At 33.5% G+C, this 19,366-nt stretch overlaps 1 protein-coding gene across 11 annotated transcripts in view; it reads right to left on the reverse strand.

The window, feature by feature from the left end:
- Positions 1-19,366, reverse strand: part of FAM135A (family with sequence similarity 135 member A) — a 95,703-nt gene that overhangs the window by 48,472 nt on the left and 27,865 nt on the right. For 10 of the 11 annotated variants that reach the window (XM_039853215.1, XM_039853222.1, XM_039853220.1 and 7 more), the window contains 5 exons: positions 7,290-7,429; positions 7,111-7,181; positions 5,483-5,656; positions 2,231-2,357; positions 1,406-1,559 (listed from right to left, as the gene is read on the reverse strand). In XM_039853215.1, coding sequence (XP_039709149.1) covers positions 1,406-1,559; positions 2,231-2,357; positions 5,483-5,656; positions 7,111-7,181; positions 7,290-7,429 — 666 coding nt within the window. Of the gene's footprint in view, positions 1-1,405; positions 1,560-2,230; positions 2,358-3,747; positions 3,868-5,482; positions 5,657-7,110; positions 7,182-7,289; positions 7,430-19,366 lie in introns of all 11 variants that reach the window. The other variant, XM_039853223.1, reaches the window with a different exon arrangement.

The raw sequence follows: 19,366 nt of genomic DNA on the forward strand, positions 1-19,366 counted from the left end.
ATATGAAATAGCAAGGAAAAAAAATATTTCAGAGAATAGTAATCAAAAGATTTTCACACTAGCATTTTGTCTTGAGGAAGAATACACGAGCAAAAAAGAACACATTTTCCTATCTGTGTACACAATGAGATTTTTGCATCAAGCATCTAAACAGTCAATTGATATCTTGTTTCTATTCAAGTCAACGATGTGTGAACTGACTAGAGTGAATAATGGAATTAATCAAATCCACTGGACTAGTTGCTGATAGGCAGTGGCACAATATTCAGCATTCTCACAGCTGAATTTAAGTGAGGTACAAATCATTACACTTTCTTACAATTCTTTTGTATCCCAAAATAGGCAATTATAAAAATAGGGTAATTAGTCTCAAACCTAAGAATTACTTTCAGTAAGTGAGTTTTTGAGTTTATCGATATTGTTAAAAGACTGAGATCTCTGAGGAACAAAGAAATAAATCGAGAACACCAATTAATTTAAGTAAAATTTGGAAAGTGATTCCTGATTTATTCACGTATATAATGATAAAAATAACTTATTCTAAAATGATAATTAAAAATTTTTTTATGATGAGCTATTAGCTGGTATTTATAAATAAAAGCTTATAAAAGCTATCATTAAAAATCTAAATAAAAACTTATTTTTGCTAATCCCAGTAATTTATCTTCTGTGAAAATATATATGTAAAAGCATTCTGCAAACTACAAATGATATATAAAATCAAAGCAATATGATTTTTTATTACCTACTACAAAGTATATGCAGAAAACACTATTAGACTAAAACTAAATAATTTTTTAATGATTTAAATAATTTTCAAAATGTTAGGACTGAGTAATGTTGTTATTCTGACATGCGATAAAAGAAATAAGATCTGAGATAGCTTAAAACCAAATGTATATAAAAATGTCCCAAGTATCTATACTCTGTGAAGATTGTTAAATATTTGGAAGATTAATTTATCTAGATTAATTTATCTTCCCATGATTCTGTAGATAACTACATTTGCTTTCTAGTATGCTTTCTGGTTATATTTGATGAGGAGTGTGTTTAAATTACTTGTTCATACACATAATTTAAACACATGAAATCAACTCTAGTAATTTCAGTTACAGTGGAATTTTAAATAAGTGTATATGAACATATGCTTTAAAAAAAAAAAAACCTATCAAGACTCATTTCAAACTTGGCACCAAGAAGTTATTTCTCAATATTTCTCAATATCATAGAAAAATTTTTAATTGCAGAGAGTAATTAGACAGAAAAAATGGAATTGAGAGAGAAATAAAAGTGAGGCACATTATGGGTTTAGTACATAAAAACTATAGCAAAGCTCATAACTAGCAATGTGAGAATGAAGAGAATGACTTGAACTATAGGAAAGGTCTGGCTACTTTTAACATACCCAGTTCTAGTTTCTGACAAGAGGGAATCTCTTCTGTTACCGTAATGAAGTAGCTGTGCAATCCCTTGAAGGCTAGCAGCAAAGTGGCACAAAGTGTATAATGAAAATGATAGGCATGATGTAGGAAGGAGTCTGCAATAATGAAGCTGCAACCCTAAATAAAGAATAGATTTGGGATTTAGACTGTTAGTAACCAAAACTCTAAAAATATTACATTTGAAACTTAGAGAAATTCAGGAAAAAATTCCTAAGCATTTACAATTTACAATTATCCTAAAACAAATAAATTCAGCAATATTTTAAGGAGTTGCTCTTGTTGATACAAGTAATTTAAACACATGAAATCAACTCTAGAAATTTCAGTTACAGTGGACTTTTAAAACGAGCAGATTAAATTTTGATTTTAGAAAATTTAAGATTCAAATTACATTTGGACTGAGGGACAGACACTCTGCTTTTATAATATAAGTCTCCTCTCCTTTTAGGGGTATAATGGCTACACTTGTACTACTGCAAGTTGGGTCTCAATTCTGGTAATCGTTCTTTGCAGGCAAGCTCCTTTGGCATGATTCTACCAGTTCTGTTAAGGGAACAAGTGGTACCAATAGCAAGTTAAAAGGCACTAGCTGTCAAAGATCTCTATTTGTTAAATTTGATAAAATCTTAAAGAAGCAGGTTAAGTTTTCACAATAGACCACTGGAACCAAACAATTTCTTAAGATCGGAAATATCGCATTCACAGATAAAACAGTAAAAAATAAAAAAAACCCATTTCATTCAAAATAGGAGGAGAAGAAGAAACAGTTTATAAACATCAGTTCTTACATCTGGTGATAACTGTTTTGTGTAGTTAATACCAAAGACCACACTTTCAAGAGTAGGAATCACAGAATCTCTGTTTTGTGCTGGTGCATTTCTATTTAACCAAGTAGTCTTCACGGGGCGAGGAAAGCTGGAGGAATAAATATTACATTATTATTGTCACGACAGTCTATTTGACTGTTAAATGTTTACCAAAAAAAATCTCACAAGAATAGAATAAAGAGCAAAAAGTTTTGCAAGATTATGATTTCTAAAGTAGTCTTAAAGTAATTATTCCTTTAATAATGTGAATTATTATGAAAAGACACAATGGATATTAAAAAAACTAGATGCTTGAGGTTACTTCTCTGATTGGGCTTCATGGATTCTAAAAGGATCCTAAAGATAAAACAGAGTGGGATCCAGACTAGCTAAAAGACAGATGAGGTTAAGTTTTCATTTGGAAATACTGGTCTGTCAGAACCGGTTACCAACGTTATAAAGTTAACACTTAATCAAATACAGGTGCTACTTACAAAAGTAAAGAGCTCTCATATAAATGTAGAAAAAGAAAAATTACTAAATCTACTTGTTGCTTCTATTTCTCAAAAACAAGATATTTCCTTTCTCTTCATTAAAAGGATATGAACTCTAAAGATGATCTTTTTAAGTGCTTCAAGGCACCATCTCAATCACATATTATATGAACAACTGTTAATATTAACTTTACATTTAATATACCATAAATGCTATAGAATAAGAAGCCTACTCTGTTTGAAAGTTTAAAAATCATACATAATTTTATTTGCAAGAAAGTACTAGCTGATTAAAAGTAGGCCAAAGCATTTGGACTGTTTGGCAGTTTGGCAAAAGGAAAAAGACAGAAAAGTAAATCAATTTTTCCATAAGCAGAGAGCAGCTTTCATTTGCAAAATCAATTTGCTTTGCGAAAATAAAATACCTATACCCCAGCAAGGAAGGGAGTTGCAAGTCAATGGTAAATTCCGCTTGCTACGATATGCTTTTCAGAATTGAGTCACAAAAGTTGTACTTAAAAGAATTCAAATATAAGAAACAGGTTATGTAAAAAACAAAGAAAGAAAGAAATCCTAACCCCACTTACTTTACAAAATTGATTTAATGTCTATAGTTGGGTTGATCATAGACATTGTTTTAAATAAAAATAACATTTAAAAAGATAATACTGTAAATTAACTTTTTTTCCCATTTTGTTTAAAGGATAAAAAATCCACCTATAATAAAACTTCAGGAAAAACTTGTCAAAGCATAAATAGTGAGGAATGTTACCCTTAACATGACCCCTCTACCAGCACGCCACCACCAAACAGCTTTCCTTTATCCTTTCCTTGCTTCCTTTTTCCAACCTCTCATTTACGGGCAAAGAAAGGCAGGGAAAGATGTTGCTTTTTTCAGGGCAAAGTTCTAGCAGCAAGAGAGGGGATATCAGGGTTCATGGTAGCTAGGTAAAGAACAGAACCTCAGCTGTTGCAGGCACCTCATTTTCTTTTTTAGTCACTAACCAGAGCCAACAGTTAATCCTCTTGGCTTCTGATTCTGAGTCAAAAATGTCTTCTCCTTCCAGCAAATAGTCTCTAGGAGATGAGCTCTCCCTTTCTCCTAATAGTCTGTGGCAAAAACTGCTGCGTTGCAAGAGGAAGCACACATTTAACTCAATAGGATTAGTGATATGAATATACCTGCTCTATTCACGGCTTTGAAAAGCAACATTAATAACCCACGCTAACCTCGGTGAATTGTATATTTTTCAGAAGAAATACTAAGCCAGTGTTATAAAGAAAAAGAAATGGTTGAAATAGTTTAGTTAGGGATTCTTACTGAAAATTAAAAATTGGAGATTCAGAAAACTACAGGAATATATTTTATAAACAAACTTTTAGCATTAAAACCTAACACGTAATTCACATAAAAGTAATACATACTACTTATTTGAAAGTTATATTTCAAAAAACCACTTTCTTTTCTGAGAAGTTTCATTCAGTTATCATGTTATTACATTTTAATTTATTCAATCAACACCCAAAAATTTTTTGAAGTTTATGATAAAATTACATATAATAGGAACACTTTTCTATTTACAGAAGTTATAGCAACTGAGAACAATCTCTCAAAGGCCTAAGATGTAAGACAAAGTTGGCAAAACAACTATAGTTACTTACTAGAGAACTAGATCTATAGTTGGCAAAACAACTATAGTTACTTACTAGAGAACTAGAACTAGAACTAGAATAAGGAGAGCAAAGCAAGTCATCAAATAGATTTCTTCCTGGCCCTGTGCTCTAAAAGAAGTCATGGGATAACACAATGGAAGAGGTTCTTAACAGTTTTCAAAACAATGTATAGATATGCCACAGGAAGCTCTTACTTGTTAAATTGTGTTGGTCTTTTATAACTTCTGAAGATAATTCTACAAAATTACCTACACTTCGTTTTCTGATAAATTAATTTAACATCATAACCCTTAAGCAACATCCCTAGTATTAGTTGTTAGAATCAGATTTGTGTCAGAAATTGCAGAAAGTTCACAAATCAAATTAATTTGAAGTCTTTTCATATAAGTTACTGATTATAAAAGTGTCCACGTGTGGCCCATACCACAAGGATGATGTTTTACTGTGAAAATTAAAGAGCCTGAATTGTATTCTTACATCAATGAAAGACAATTGTCTCCACATGGAAGTAGGCAGAAAAAAATAATTATCCCAATGCATTTATTATGATCCAGAATTTTATGTTCTTTTAAAATTATATCATGACACATAGGAACACTTTTAGTAAAGATCCATAAAATTGGTTAGTGACTTAGTAAATAAGAATTACTGTATAATATAGATTTTAAAAATATAAAATTAGTCTATTCAGAGAAGAGACAAGCAAAAAACCTAAGAAAAAAATGAATATGCTTCTGTAGAGAATGAATAATTTTAGTATAACACTGCATAAAAACACAGGTATAGACTAAACAATGCTGTATGGTTATTTCTGAATTGCATTATTTTTCTTGGTCAATTTATTTGAGAAAGATTGCTTCATATTTCTGTAATAAAAAAGTTATTAATCTAATGTTCCCATGCTCTTAACTTTAAATATTTTAGTATAAAATGAAAGTATTTATTAAATAATTATGAATTGAGAAATTTCTTTCTGTTTCAGTTATCTTTATCAAAGTATGTGTTTTCACTGTAAAAATAAAAGACACTACATTAATCAGGACCAGGGTGTACTGGTTAAATTTACCTTATTAGTGGCTGGTGTAATGCAACCAAAGATGCATGGACTGTAACAGACACAACGGAAAGGTGGAAATAATCAAACATAACATTAACGTGATGATGAAGACCTCTATGGAGGCTAAAGTGCAGCTTCAGTGTTCGGCTACTTATTAGTTGCAAGGCATTCAGATCATCTGCCCTATAAAAAACAACATATTTGCACCTAAGTACAGAATATTTTGTAGAGTAGTTTAAACTATTTAAACATTTAGTTACTTAATTATTTTTTAAAAATTGATAATGAGAATAATTTTAAAACATAACATTTGTATTAGAAACAATAGGAAATTTAACAATAAGAGCCTACCTATAGATTTCTATCAGCCCATGACATGGATTGTTTTTTCACTAATGTCCTTATAAAATGAGTCCTTTTTGATACTTCAGGAACTAATCTCATTTTACACTAAGTATTTCTTCCATAGAGATACTGTTTATTATAAGATTGCAGTATAACGTAGGTCAAATCCAATTAAAATAAATCTTAAACAATATTTAAAATTATTTTTACAGTACAGTACGAAATCTTGTCATTAAATGCTTCTTAGAAATAGCAAACCACTGGTAAATATTTCATTATAGATATTTAGCCTGTCATTAGATTTACACAAACAAAATACATGAAACAATTCCATAAGAATTATATCCGAATATATATACATATACATATGTATGTGTGTATATACACATACACACACATATATTTTAACCCATACATACACACATTTTAACTATCTATAACTAATAAATTACTTACTCATTTCAGCTTACTCCACTTGTAGAATTCTGACTTGGTTTCAAAGAGAATCCCTTAAAGAAGTCTTTTTAATAAACAGGTATTACAGAGGAGCAGTAGCTACCATGTAAAAAAAATTCTTATTCCGCTATGATAGTAAAGAGGACACCTCAAGTAGAACTTTCAGTAATGGGACTGCTTAGTTATTTATCCTATGAGCAGTCTTAATTTATATACAATTTTCAAGAAGTGTTTCTACAACTGAAATTAAGAAAAAAAACCCTTCAAAAATAAAATTGTTAAATGGATCTGTGATTCCTGTCTTAAATGAATACAAGCACAATTTGTCCCTAAAATGTATGTTCAGATATGTGGGCAAGTTCAGGGTAGCCAATCCTAAAAGCTCCTCAAGGGCTCTAGAAATTAATGAACTAGAAACAACTGCTAGGTGTAAGAGTCATCGGTTTTGACAAGTCTATCAAAAAAAATCCCACCTAAAGAAGGCGTCACTCATGCCATTAAAATATTAGCCAGTAATAACGTGGAAGAGAGCTCAATCATATTTAAATGCCTCATGGCAATGGTATTATATCGACAGTGCAATTTCTAGAGTTCAGGAAATCATTTCATATTTCTTTAACTTGTCTAATTTTGCTACCTGGAGCTCATGGAATCAGCATGGGCACAAAAGAGCAGGCTTAACTATTCTCATGACACTCCCTCAGAAGATAGAAGTAGCTTATAAATAAGTATGAAGGGGATAGGCTGGATTCTAAGAAGAAAATGAGGACTCTAATATTAACAGATAACAGTCATGAGAAACTAAGGATTTTTAACTGTTTGATTAGCCTACTTACGAATAATCTCCATCAGTGAAGTGTAGATCCAGGGATAACAGAAAACTCATTTCTTCAAGGGTTTCTTCAATCTGAAGAGAAATTACAATAAAAAATTCTTTTCAAATATTAATAGAAAGTTAAAAATATGCCTTGATATTTTACAAACAATATTTAAATATATAGGAAGAAATTTTTACCTTTTTTTCATCCAACAACATTTTAACTTTGAAGATCATAACATCATTTAAAACAACCTCCTCATTTTTATATAGAATTTGAAATGTTTTACTGCAAATCAGAGAATCATGAACTGAAGCTGGAAAGGCTAAAGTCATACCTAAAACAAATAAGATATACAATTGACAGATAAAAGAGCAAAATAAAATACAAGTAAATTAAGATTTTTACTTTAAAACACTGTAAGTTTGATTATATTACTCCAATGCCATTATCATTTTATATAGCAGTATTATAACATTTCTGAAAGTTTATTAATTTCTATGGTAAAAAATGAATGGACAAGTACATTGTAATAATTATTAAGTTGTACAACTTATCTTCATCTGAGAAGATAAATAAGGTAATCTTGAGGTAACTATTTTAAGAGTAAAAAATTGACATATATGCTACAGAAGAAAGCAATTTAGTTTTCTATAGCTTGCAGAGTAAAGAATTTGGTTTGTCTTTGTCCTGGTTGCTGAGAAGTAACCTCTAAATCCTTGGAATAAAGAATCTGGCTAGTTTTTATCTCTGATTCCTGAGAGGTAGCCTCTAAATTCTTAGAATTTCCCAATGACAGGAATGTCTCTGATATTCATGGTGGGCCCTGACAGTTTATGTTAATGAGGTAACTCAAGATGGGCCCCTAGATAGCTTCTGCATAGGAGATGATTACTCAGAACCAGAACGGAGTTGGCCACACCAGAAGACCAACCACGCGATTAGAGAGCTGAAGCTTTGAACCACAGATGTAAGCCCTACTTCCTGGAGACTGAGCCATGTGGGTAATGATCCAATCATGCTTGTGTAATAAAATGCCAGTAAAAATTCTGGACACTGAAGCTTGAGCTACCCTGATTTGCAATACTCTATATATGTTGTCATGTATCAATTTTCTGGGAAAGTAATGCATCCATGAGGAGAGAACAAAAGCTTCACAAATCCATGACCCTTCCAGATCTTGTCCTATGCATTTCTTCTTTTTAGACTGGCTCTGATTTTATCCTTTTGCTATAATAAAACTGTAAAACATGCAGAATGCTTTCCTGAGTTCTGTGAGTTGTTCTAGTAAATTATCAAACCTGAGGAGATAAAAGGAGCCCCAAATTTATAGCCAGCTGGCCAGAAGGAAGAGTAGTTTGTGGACCCTTGAACTTGCAGTTGGTATCTGAAGTGAGAGTAGTCTCTTGGAAGACCACATCCTTAACCTGTAACGTCTGGTCTACCTCTGGGTTGTTGAAGTTAGGTGTCATGTTACTCTATCATCCAGAAATAACATGATGTGAGAAACAGTCAAAAAACTGAAAATGTTTAAGCCAGAGACAAAGCAAGGTAGGCATCTCCTCAGGGCAGAAAGTCCAGAATCCACCTGGAATAGGAGGGTGGTTTGTCCACATGGAGCGGTGGTCTGATGTCTGAGCCTGCACATGGTGATGAGGGAAGCTTGGAGTGAAGTATCGGAATCAGCGCAGGGAGAGGAGGGCAATCTAGCTGGAGGGTTGACTTAGAGGGAGGCATTGGGAGCCCAAGCAAGGTTAGGAAGACAACTGCATGACAGGGCACCTATGCTGGGGGGCTGGAACACAAATTAGGTGAGGAGGGTGTCCTTGCAGTGGAGAGCCTGGTACACGGTGTAGCAGTCCAAAAGAGATGCGAAAAACTTCCATATAGGGGAGAGGGTGAGTGTAGGCAGTGGCACCCTGACACACTCTAATGGAGCCCAAGGTGAAGAGAATATCCATTCAGATAACTCTTGGCACAAGGATTTAGCAAGTCCAAGTTGGGTGAGGAGGATGTCTACATAAGGTAGTGAACTGACATGAGGTGCTGAAGCCCAAGTAGCCCACAAGAGAGAGGAAACAGTGACAACAGGCTGGCACATATAAGGGACTAATCAAAAAAGAAAATATATTAAGATAAGGAGAGTCAGGTTTCTTATTGACTGAAAAAGAATGTACACATATAGAAAGAAGATACAAATATAGAATGAATTCTGTGGTACTGGATTGAAATTAGAAATACTGATGTGAACTCATGGTTTTCACTATATATTTAGATAAAGAAAGACATGTTAAATTTGTATATGCATATGTAAATATATTCATGTATACATACATGTATTCACTAGCTCTGTCCACTCAAAAGGCCTAAGAACGGCACAGTCCCAAATATTGTTTTTTAAAATATTCTCCACTAAAAGGAACCAAGGCTTTTGGAGAAATGGCTGATGCCAGAGCTGGGGCAGAGATAGGACAAGAAAAGTCTAGGCCACCTTTCATATCAGAAAGTAAGGAAGTGCTAAAAGAATGAGGGACACATCAAAAGGACATAAAAGCTAGCTTGAAGAGGCTACCGTGGCCATATCTGGGATGAACTCAGCACCAAAATAAATTATGACAGTAATGGATTAACATCATTAAATAATATGAAAATCCATAAGTCTATAATGATATATAGAAATGAATAAACAAATCTGAAGTTTGACAAAGAAAAGGATACTTATTAATTGAAAGGGAAAAAGTAACTTTAGAGTGAAGTCTGACTTAATCAAATGATCCAAATTAACATCATCATAAATATAGAAATCACCTAATTATAGAAATGCCACCTAATAAAATAGGAACACAACCTAAAAGCAACAAATGAACAGGACAAACAAACAGAGACTCATGGACATGGACAATAGACCAGTAGTTACCAGAGGGTAGTGGGGAGGGAGGAAAGGGGAGATAGATGGGGTATAAGAGGTCACATATGTTGTGAAAGAAAGAAATCTAACTATGGGAGGTGAACACACAATGTAACTATATATATGCCTTACTGTTAAAATGTACAGCTGAAACTTACCAGATTTCATTAACCAATGTCAACATAAAAAAATAAATAAAATAAAATAAGAATACAGCATCACTTCTGAGATATTCCTGTCAAAGGTGCATATCCTGAATCTAATCATGATGAAATCTCAGACCAATGCAAATTGAGGGACATTCTACAAATTAACAAAATTTTAATTTCAAAAGTGTCAGGGTCATGAAAATCAAGAAAGATGGAAGAACTGTTCCAGAATGAAGGAAACTAAAGAGACATAACTAATTACAATGTAGAATTCCATACTGGATCATTTTGCTATGAAAGACTTTATTGGGACAACTAGCAAAACTTGAATGGGTCTGATAATAGGATGGTGGTAATATATCAGTTAATTTCGAAGATGTTATTGGGATTATGTAGGAGAATATTCTTGTTTGGAGGAAATACATTCTGAAGTATTTGGGACTGATGGAGCATCATGGTAGCAAACTATCCTTAAGTGGTTAATCTTAAATGGCTCAGGAAAAAAAGTTCTTTGTCCTGTACTTACAGCTTTTCTGAAAATTTGACATGTGGAAAGAAACGAAGTAGATCAGAAACTTAATTGTATATTTCAGAGAACAGATGAGAAAGGGAAGAAACTTTCCTCAATGGAAAGTAGATTTTTTAATGCACTCAGATAATGAGAAACTTGAATCTACTGCTTCAGAAAGGGAATGTTCCCCTGTTGCTCTTCCCTGAGGATGCTGCTCTAATGCAGCTCTCTCAAGTCAGGGCTGTAGCCTCTTCTTCATTCCTAGTACTACTGGACCTGGAGCTTCTTTGTTCCATACTGATGCTTATCTATTCGCAGGTACACCTGGACAAATTCCCTATTTCTCTGCCCTGCCTTTCTGGCAAACTCCTCAAAAGATTATCTGGTATTTAATGTCTAATTCATCTCCTTCCACTCTCTCTTTGGCCTGTTTTGTGATAACCAGTCTCTTCAGTGGTCCCCAACGATTCTCACCTCTTGGTATTCAACTCCTTGTAAAATACTTCCCACAAAGTCCCAGGGTTTATCTGTGTAAATACAGCAGAAGTAACTGTATGATTTATGTGAATACAGTAGGAGGAACAGATGAAGACTTAAGAGACCTTAAGCTAGAGGCAGCAGCTAGACACCTTCTGGATTCCAGACACAAAGAAACAGGGAGATAATGTTTGTTGTTTTAAATTAAGTTTGTGAGTAAATTCTTATACAATAATAATTCACACTTTATCTGGACTTCAGTGCATGTAACTGCTCTTATCGAGACCCCTACCTTATGCTTTGATAAATGCAATGGTGAATTCTCAGACCTCATCTTACTCGACTTATAATAAGCATCTGACAGTTACACATTCTCTTATTCTTCACTACTTCTTTAATTTGGCTTCCTGGGCATCACATTTTTCTGGTTTTAGTCCTACCTCACAGGCAACCACTTCTTAGTCATTTTTCTGGTTTTTCTCTCATCCAAGAAGAAGCATAGCATAGTAGTTAATAGGTTCTAGCGCCAGACTTGCTGGGTTTAAATTCTGCCACTTACTCACTCTGTGACCTTTATTAATTTTTCTATCTTCCATGACCCACATGCAATTCTTCATTAAACCCCACTGGCTCTACCAACAAAATGTATCCAATATTTATTGAGTGAAAGCACTAGAAATGCTCACACATAAAAACAAAAAAACCAAACCAAACAAAAAAACCCAAACACTGCCTTTAGGAATGCCCTAAAAGGGATTCTAGCATGGGACAAAAAAAAAAAAAAAAAAAACCTAACAAAATAAATCATTCTAAATTGCTTTGGAATGACCATAATTAACCACCTGTGAAAGTTACCTGTATTCTCAATTAATATCAATATTTAAAGCTTTAAAAAAGATGTACCAATGACATGGTACAAAGATGTACCAAAGAAAATAAAATACTTCTCTTTAATTTTATTCTTGAACGAGGAACAATGGGCAAAGATGTGCAAGTTCTTCTTAGTCATTCATTCACTCATCCAGTCAACAAATATTTACTGAATACCTATTATATGCTAAGTACTTTCTAGGTGTTAGAGATATACAGTAAAATAAAGGAAATAAAAATCTCTTAACTCACGGAGCTTATACCCTAATGGGAGGGGTGACAGAGAATAAAAATAGTAAATAAGTAAATGATACAGTATGTTTGAAGGTAATAAGTGCTATGGTAAAAAAAAAGAGAGAGAGAGAATAGAGGGTAAGAAAGGTAGCAACTTTAAACAGAAAAGTCACACAATGTTTAACTGATAAGGTAACCTATCAACAAAGATCAAAACAGATTCCTACATACTCTCCCTACTACATGTTGTTAGGTTGTTACTCCTCCTTCATCCTAGTAGAGGTTTATTCCCTAGAGAGGATAAAACAGAAGCCCTCTGAACTGAAAGTCACCTGGCAAAACTGAGCATGAGAAAAAGCATACTGAATGCAGAGATTGGCATAATTTCTCCACTACTGGGCTCCTATAAGGTGGGCAATTAGATCTTACTCTCTAGGAAGGAAACAGACATGAATCTTCTCTGGCATTTCAAGAACTGTAAAGAGTCTAAGATTTTACCCTACCTGCAAGCTAACAAGTTAGCCTACCAGTTTCATGGATGCTGACAAAAGACATAAGACTCCTGGGTCAAAGACAAAGGATATTATAACATATAGCATAGCAGGCAGCAGGAGCTTCATGTTCTCATCAGTTCTCCTTGTCCTCACTTCCCAAAGTCCCATGTCTTTAAAAGGTACTACAAGAAAACCTGTCTAAACTTTGAACTGGAGACATTATCTTTATTAAACTAGAGAGTAAACAAATCTACCTTCTGCTCCAGAAACACTATCTATATCTTCTAAAGCTCTTTGCTATAGAAATATCCTTTACAAACCTGGAAAAGAAGTCCCTCAGTGTCTCTCCTTACAAGGTATATAGAAATGTGAGAAACTGCAGAGAATTTTTTTCAACAATATATATGGCCAAATCTCAGATTCTTCACAGTTCTTGACATGGGGAATCTAACCCAATAAATCTATAATAGATCTATTATATAGATCTATTATAATAGATAATCTCTATAGATACTGACTTCAAAGATTCCTTAGCAAAGGGCTCACCGACATCATCCTAATGTGAAGCTCAAAGAGATAAGTCCCATGTATGCTCTCAGAATTTCTAATCAGCCTTCTTTTCAGTCACGTATAGATAATTGAGGACAATCAGATATCTAAAGAAAGCTTCTAACTTTTAAGTTAGAGATTAAAATAAAGAGAGGAAAAAAGAAACTTGTAGATAAGAAAAAGAGAGATAAAAGGGATGAAGAGAAAGGAGTAAAAAGAGAATGGAGAAAGATAGAGGGAAAGAAAATAAAGGAGAGAAATAGGGAAAAGCAAAAAGTTCAAAAAAGAGGTTAAAGTTGAAGAAATAACCCAGTAAATAAGCAAAAAAAAAAAAAAAAAAAAAAAAAAAAAAAAAAAAAAAAAAGAACTAAAAATTAAAAGAACTGGTGAGATGATCTACCATCTAAATGATAGAAGTTCTGGAAAGAACAAAGAAAACAGATGGGACAAAATCATTAACAAAATAAAAAATTTTCCCAAAACTGAAGGACATATGTTTCTAGATTAAAAGGGCCCAATGAATACTCAGAGACCTGAAGTACATCACTGCTTGCCAGCAGAACACTAGAACAAAGAGGAGATTCTACAAGATTTGTGAAAGGATAAAAGGTCATATATAAAGGATTATCAATCAGAATGGCTATGGAAGTCTTTTTTTTTTTTTTGAAGTCTTAACAGCAATGTTGCAAACCAAAAGACAATGGGGCAATGTTTTAAAAATTCTGAAGGAAAAAAAGAGTTTCAACCCAGAATTCTATACTTAGGTAAACTTTCAAACAAGTAAGAGAGGAATAAAGTCATTTCTGGACATAGGAGGTTTCAAAGTACTTATTTCCTATGCTACTTTTCTCAACAAGATATTAGAGAACAGGCTCCACCAAAATGATAGAGTAAATCAAGAAAAAGGAAAAAAGGTGTTAGAAAACAAGAGATCCAATGCAGAACAGAGGCAAAGCGAAGCCCTAGGAAGATGGTGAAGGAAGATTCCTAAGAGACCCTCTGCCTTATATACAGATGGTGACTATTAAAGATTGGCTTAATGTGTCTTGAGAGATAGATATGTTGAGGTCTGCCATGTGAAAGATCTTTGATGCCAGGGTAACATTTTTTAACCTGAGGACAGGTGAAAAGCTTGACCAAATGTTTTTCAGTACTTGACTTGTTTGAGAGTATTCTCAAGTATACTCAAAATGAACTTTCTGCTCTATCACCTAGATCATATGAGGGCAGTCTTTTCACCTTACATATGTTTTCCACTTTGACCTATTACTGAGAGTAGAAGGAAGAAAAGTTGAATAGTAAGTTTAGATGCAAATCAGCCTACTCCATATGTTGGATATCCTATATTTCATCACATTCCAACCTTTATAGAAGCCTTGAATGTGGTGAGCTCTATGATTCACACAATTCATTCTTAACTCTGTCTACTAACTTCCCCAAAGGGGACTTAAAACCTCCCAAGCTGAAACTCTGTTCAGCTTTTCTTCTGGGAGCTGTCTTTTAATAGTAGTGATGCCGCAGCTTTCTTACACAACTAGGTTTTTGCTTATTACTCAGCTTTTCCAAACTCAAACAGATATTTCCTTGGGATACAATCACAGGTGATAAAACTATAAAGAAAGCAAAAGAGTGAACACAAAAGTCAGGAGGGGTATACAGGAGGCTTTTTTTGGTACTAGTAATGTTCTAGTTCTTAAATGAAGGTTTGGGTATCTGGATATTTATTACTTAATAAAATAATGTTTTATATAATCTTCAAAAATATATATTTCACAATAAAATTTTAAATATTTACTGTACAGTTACTCTGTGCCATGCATTGTTCTAAGCTAAATAGACCAGACCAAACTAAACCAAACAAAAAGTCCACTTTCATTGTCCTCATCCAATTCTGTAAATTATATCTACACTGTGTTACAGAGAAGGACAGATTACAATGGCATCTTTTAATAGGAGGGTGAACCTAGTCTGTGGAGTCGGGAAAGGCTTTGTTGAGAATAAAGCACTGAGTTGAAATACCATAAAAAAAAAAGTCAAATAAAGATGAAAAGGAAGATCATTTCATGTGGAAGGAACTGGAACTTTTTGAAGGCAAGGTCCGTGTTTCGTATATTTTTATTTCATATAATATTATGTACATGGTCAACACTTGTGGAGAAAATGGAACTTGTGTACACTGTTGATGGGAATGTAAAATGGTATAGCTGTTATGAAAAACAGTTTGGAGGTTCCTTAAAAAACTAAAAATAGAACTACCATATGATCCAGAAATCTCATTTCTGGGTATTTATCCAAAACAATTGAACACAGGATCTCAAAGACATATGTATACGCCCATCTTCATTTCAGCATTATTCATAGTAGCCAAGAGGTAGAAACAACTTAAATGTCCACTGATGGATGAATGTATAAAGAAAATGAGGTGTATGATGAAATATTTTCAGTTTTAAAAAAGAAGGAAAGCCTGTCTTGTACTACAATATGAATGAACCATGAGGACTTATGCTAAGTGAAATAGGCCAGACAAATACTGCATGATTCTATTTATATGAGGTTTACCCAAAGTAGTCAAACTCATGGAAGCAGAAGGTAGAATGGTAGTTGCTAGGGGTCAGGACAGGGGAATGAGTTGCTATTCAATGATTTCAGTCATAAAAGGTGAAAAAAGTTCTAGTGACCTGCTGTATAACAACATGCATATAGTTAACAACACTGTACACTTAAAAATTTGTTGAAAGGGTAGATTCTATGTTATATATTTTTTACCACACACACACACAAAAGGAATGAGTGCTTTACTCTGGAGTGTTATTATCCCATGGCAATTTATTTAGAGAAAAGCTCTGAGGTTTTGTCCTAAGGTAAATACTAATCTTTCTGACATTCTACACTTGGGCCATTTTCTTCACAAATGTTGGTTCACAGTTGACCCAATTACGGACCTTTAATTAATCTGTTTTCTGGCCCACTTCTCACTTCCCTTCATGTGCTGTACCTGTTTGCAATTCCTAGGAGGTGCTCCAAAAGGTAGTTCAGCTCCCACTCTGTTTTCTGTCCTTCAAAACTTAAATATTTTTCTGTTATTTCTTTTTGTTCTGTATCACTATTACCAAAGAGTACAGGAAACAAGAAGACCCAAACACATACGTGTATACTCAGTTTATTGTCTAGAATCTGAAACCTTCTCTGCTTTTTAATATTTACTAGATAATCTCTTTCCATGAGGTTAGGAGCCAAATATATCTTCTTCATTGCTTTAATTTAGGAGTGAGCACTATGTTTTACACATAATAGGCACTCAGCAAGTATTTACTGAATAAATAAACTTTCACCTAACTTCTTAATTTAGTGCCCTATTTCCTTGATGAAATGATTATTTTCACTTTGCTTCTCAGTAATCTGCTAACCCAAACATCAGATATATACTTTTAGTGACTTGTGATACAGGCCTTCAAATACTTACATTAAGTCAAGATAATTTATAATTTATTTCAACACTATCTTTCTGCATTTCGTTTGGTTAAACAGCTAACATTCGTATCTCTTTTTATTTATTTTGTGAACAAGTTAGCATTCATTGAATCACAATTTATTAAGCCTCTAAAATACCAGGAACTACGAGTACAAACAAATAACACTGCCCTTCTTTTCAGAGTTCCAATCTAGTTTGAATAGAAACATACAAACAAATAATCGCAGTACAGTGTGATAATCTCTTAATTCTCTATTTAAGGAGGCCAAAGCAAATGGCAATGTAATTATCATTATCTCTTAAGCCAAGTAAACAGGGAATTAAAGGCAGTGACAGAAGGAAGCTGTGGAATATAGGGAAAACAAAATAGAGGCTTGTAATACCAAGTAGACTCTAGTTTCATTATCTACGCAAAGTTTATTGAAAGATCTAACTTTATGGTGAGTTTTCCATTCATAGTTGTTGAGATTATTCAGTTACTGATAACAGTAATGAATTAGTGATATAATAAGAATTGTCTCCATCTATACACTTTAAATTTTCCTCATTTGAAAAAAAACATTCTTCTTTAACTATTCTTTCTTTGATTGTGTTAGAATTCCATTTCTGAAGAAAAAAATTATATGATAAGAGCTGAAAAAAGTATATAGAAAGTGCTATGACAACATGGCAGAGGAAACTTCTAACTACCTATCAGAGTTATCTATGGCTTAACAAAGGAGATAATGAGGAAGAGAGTACCTGCATAAGCAATGAGGTAAATTAGAACCCATCGAATTGGAGAAACTGAAAGTGGTTCCACAGAATCCACAGGGAGGACAGTGGGAAATAAAGTTAGACATGTAGTATAGGGTCAAAACATGAAAAATCTTAACAAGTCAGCAAAACTATGACATTTCAGTGGATGTCAAAGGAAGGCCTTGAAAAGTCAGTGGCTGGGCAAAATATAAGAAGACAATTAATAAGGGAGAAAAGGATGGTTCTTTTAGTAGCACTTCAAAATATTTAAAGCTTTATCACAAGTGGCCAATTAACCACTGCCAAGGCGAAGTAACTGGGCCAACCCTTTCTTTGTTAATTAGACCTTATTTCTAGCCTTACTTTTTTCTTGATATTAATTTTTTTAACTGCTATCACCTGCATGAAAATACTAGATGGTGGTAAATAGGAAGAAAAATGAAATACACATATGGACAAGTAATTTTATCCAGAATAGATGACCTTAGAAAAACCCTGATTGAATACAAATAACCGGAAATTTCTTTTTTGTTCAACATGAGTTGATTTCTTATTACTCCAAATGCTTACCTAATTGTGAAGCTTCTACCAAAGTGGATAATATTTTTTAGTAATAAGAACTTCCCCACACATTGTTTATTTTTGTGAAATTTCCCTTTCTCCTCATGAAGCAGTTTTACATAGGAACTAAATAAACATTTTTTTCCAAAGAGGACATCAAAATGGCCAGCAGGCATGAATAGATGCCCAATATTACTTATCATCTGGGAAATGCAAATCCAAACCACAGTGAGATACCACCTCACACCTGTTAGAATGGCTATGATCAAGAAGACAATAGACAAACAGTGCTAATGAGAATGTGGTGAAAAGGGAACCCTTATATATTGTTGGTGGAAATGTAAATTGGTCCAGCCACTATGGAAAACAATATGGAAGTTCCTCAAAAAATTAAAAATAGACCTATCATATAATCCAGCAGTTCTACTTCTGGATATATATCCAAATGAAATGAAAACAGGATTTTGAAGAGATATATGTACTCTCATGTTTATTTCAGTATTATTTGCAATAGCCTAATGGGTAAAAAAAGATGTGGTATATATACAATGAAATATTACTCAGTTATGAGAAAGGAGGCTATCTTGCCATTTGCAACAACATAGATGGACCCCAAACACATTATGCTAAACGAGATAAGTCAGAGAAAGACAAGTACTATATGATATCACCTATATGTAGGATGTAAAGAAGTCAAACTCAAAAAACAGAGTAAAATGGGAGTTACCAGAGGATGGAGGTAGGAAGATTAATGTTGTTTAAGGGTACAAACTTGCAAAGAGTAATAAATAAGCCATAGAGATCTAATGCATAGTATAATGAATATAGACAATGCTACAAAGGCAATTATAATATATAAATGTATCAAAATAACATGTTGCACACCTTAAAGTGTTATATGTCAAATTTATTCAATAAAAAATACAAAAAGAAAAAGACAGCAGTCTTATTATTGCTATTATCAGCTGCCATGTATAGAGCAGTTACTATGTGTCAGGCATTGTGCTTTATGCATGTTACTAATCCTTTAGGCACTCTTATAGGGCAGGAATTAACATATCCATTTTGTAGATACCAAGGCTCTGATAACTTAAGTAATTTTCCCAGGAAGCAAATGCCATTGCTGTTTGCTCTAAAGCCTGTGCTTGGTCTTCTATGTCACACTGATAATCTAGTTCAAACATATGTGTGCAGCTCACTCTTACACATATACAGAGCCGCTACACTAGCAGGGAACAGTTATCTTACGGGGGAAGGAAAGGCCCAAGGAAGGCATAAAAAGGTTAAACCATACCAATCATGCATACAAGT

Source organism: Pteropus medius, unplaced genomic scaffold (genome assembly GCF_902729225.1).
Source record: "Pteropus medius unplaced genomic scaffold, Ma_sr-lr_union100, whole genome shotgun sequence".
In the NCBI taxonomy this organism is placed as follows: Eukaryota; Metazoa; Chordata; class Mammalia; order Chiroptera; family Pteropodidae; genus Pteropus; species Pteropus medius.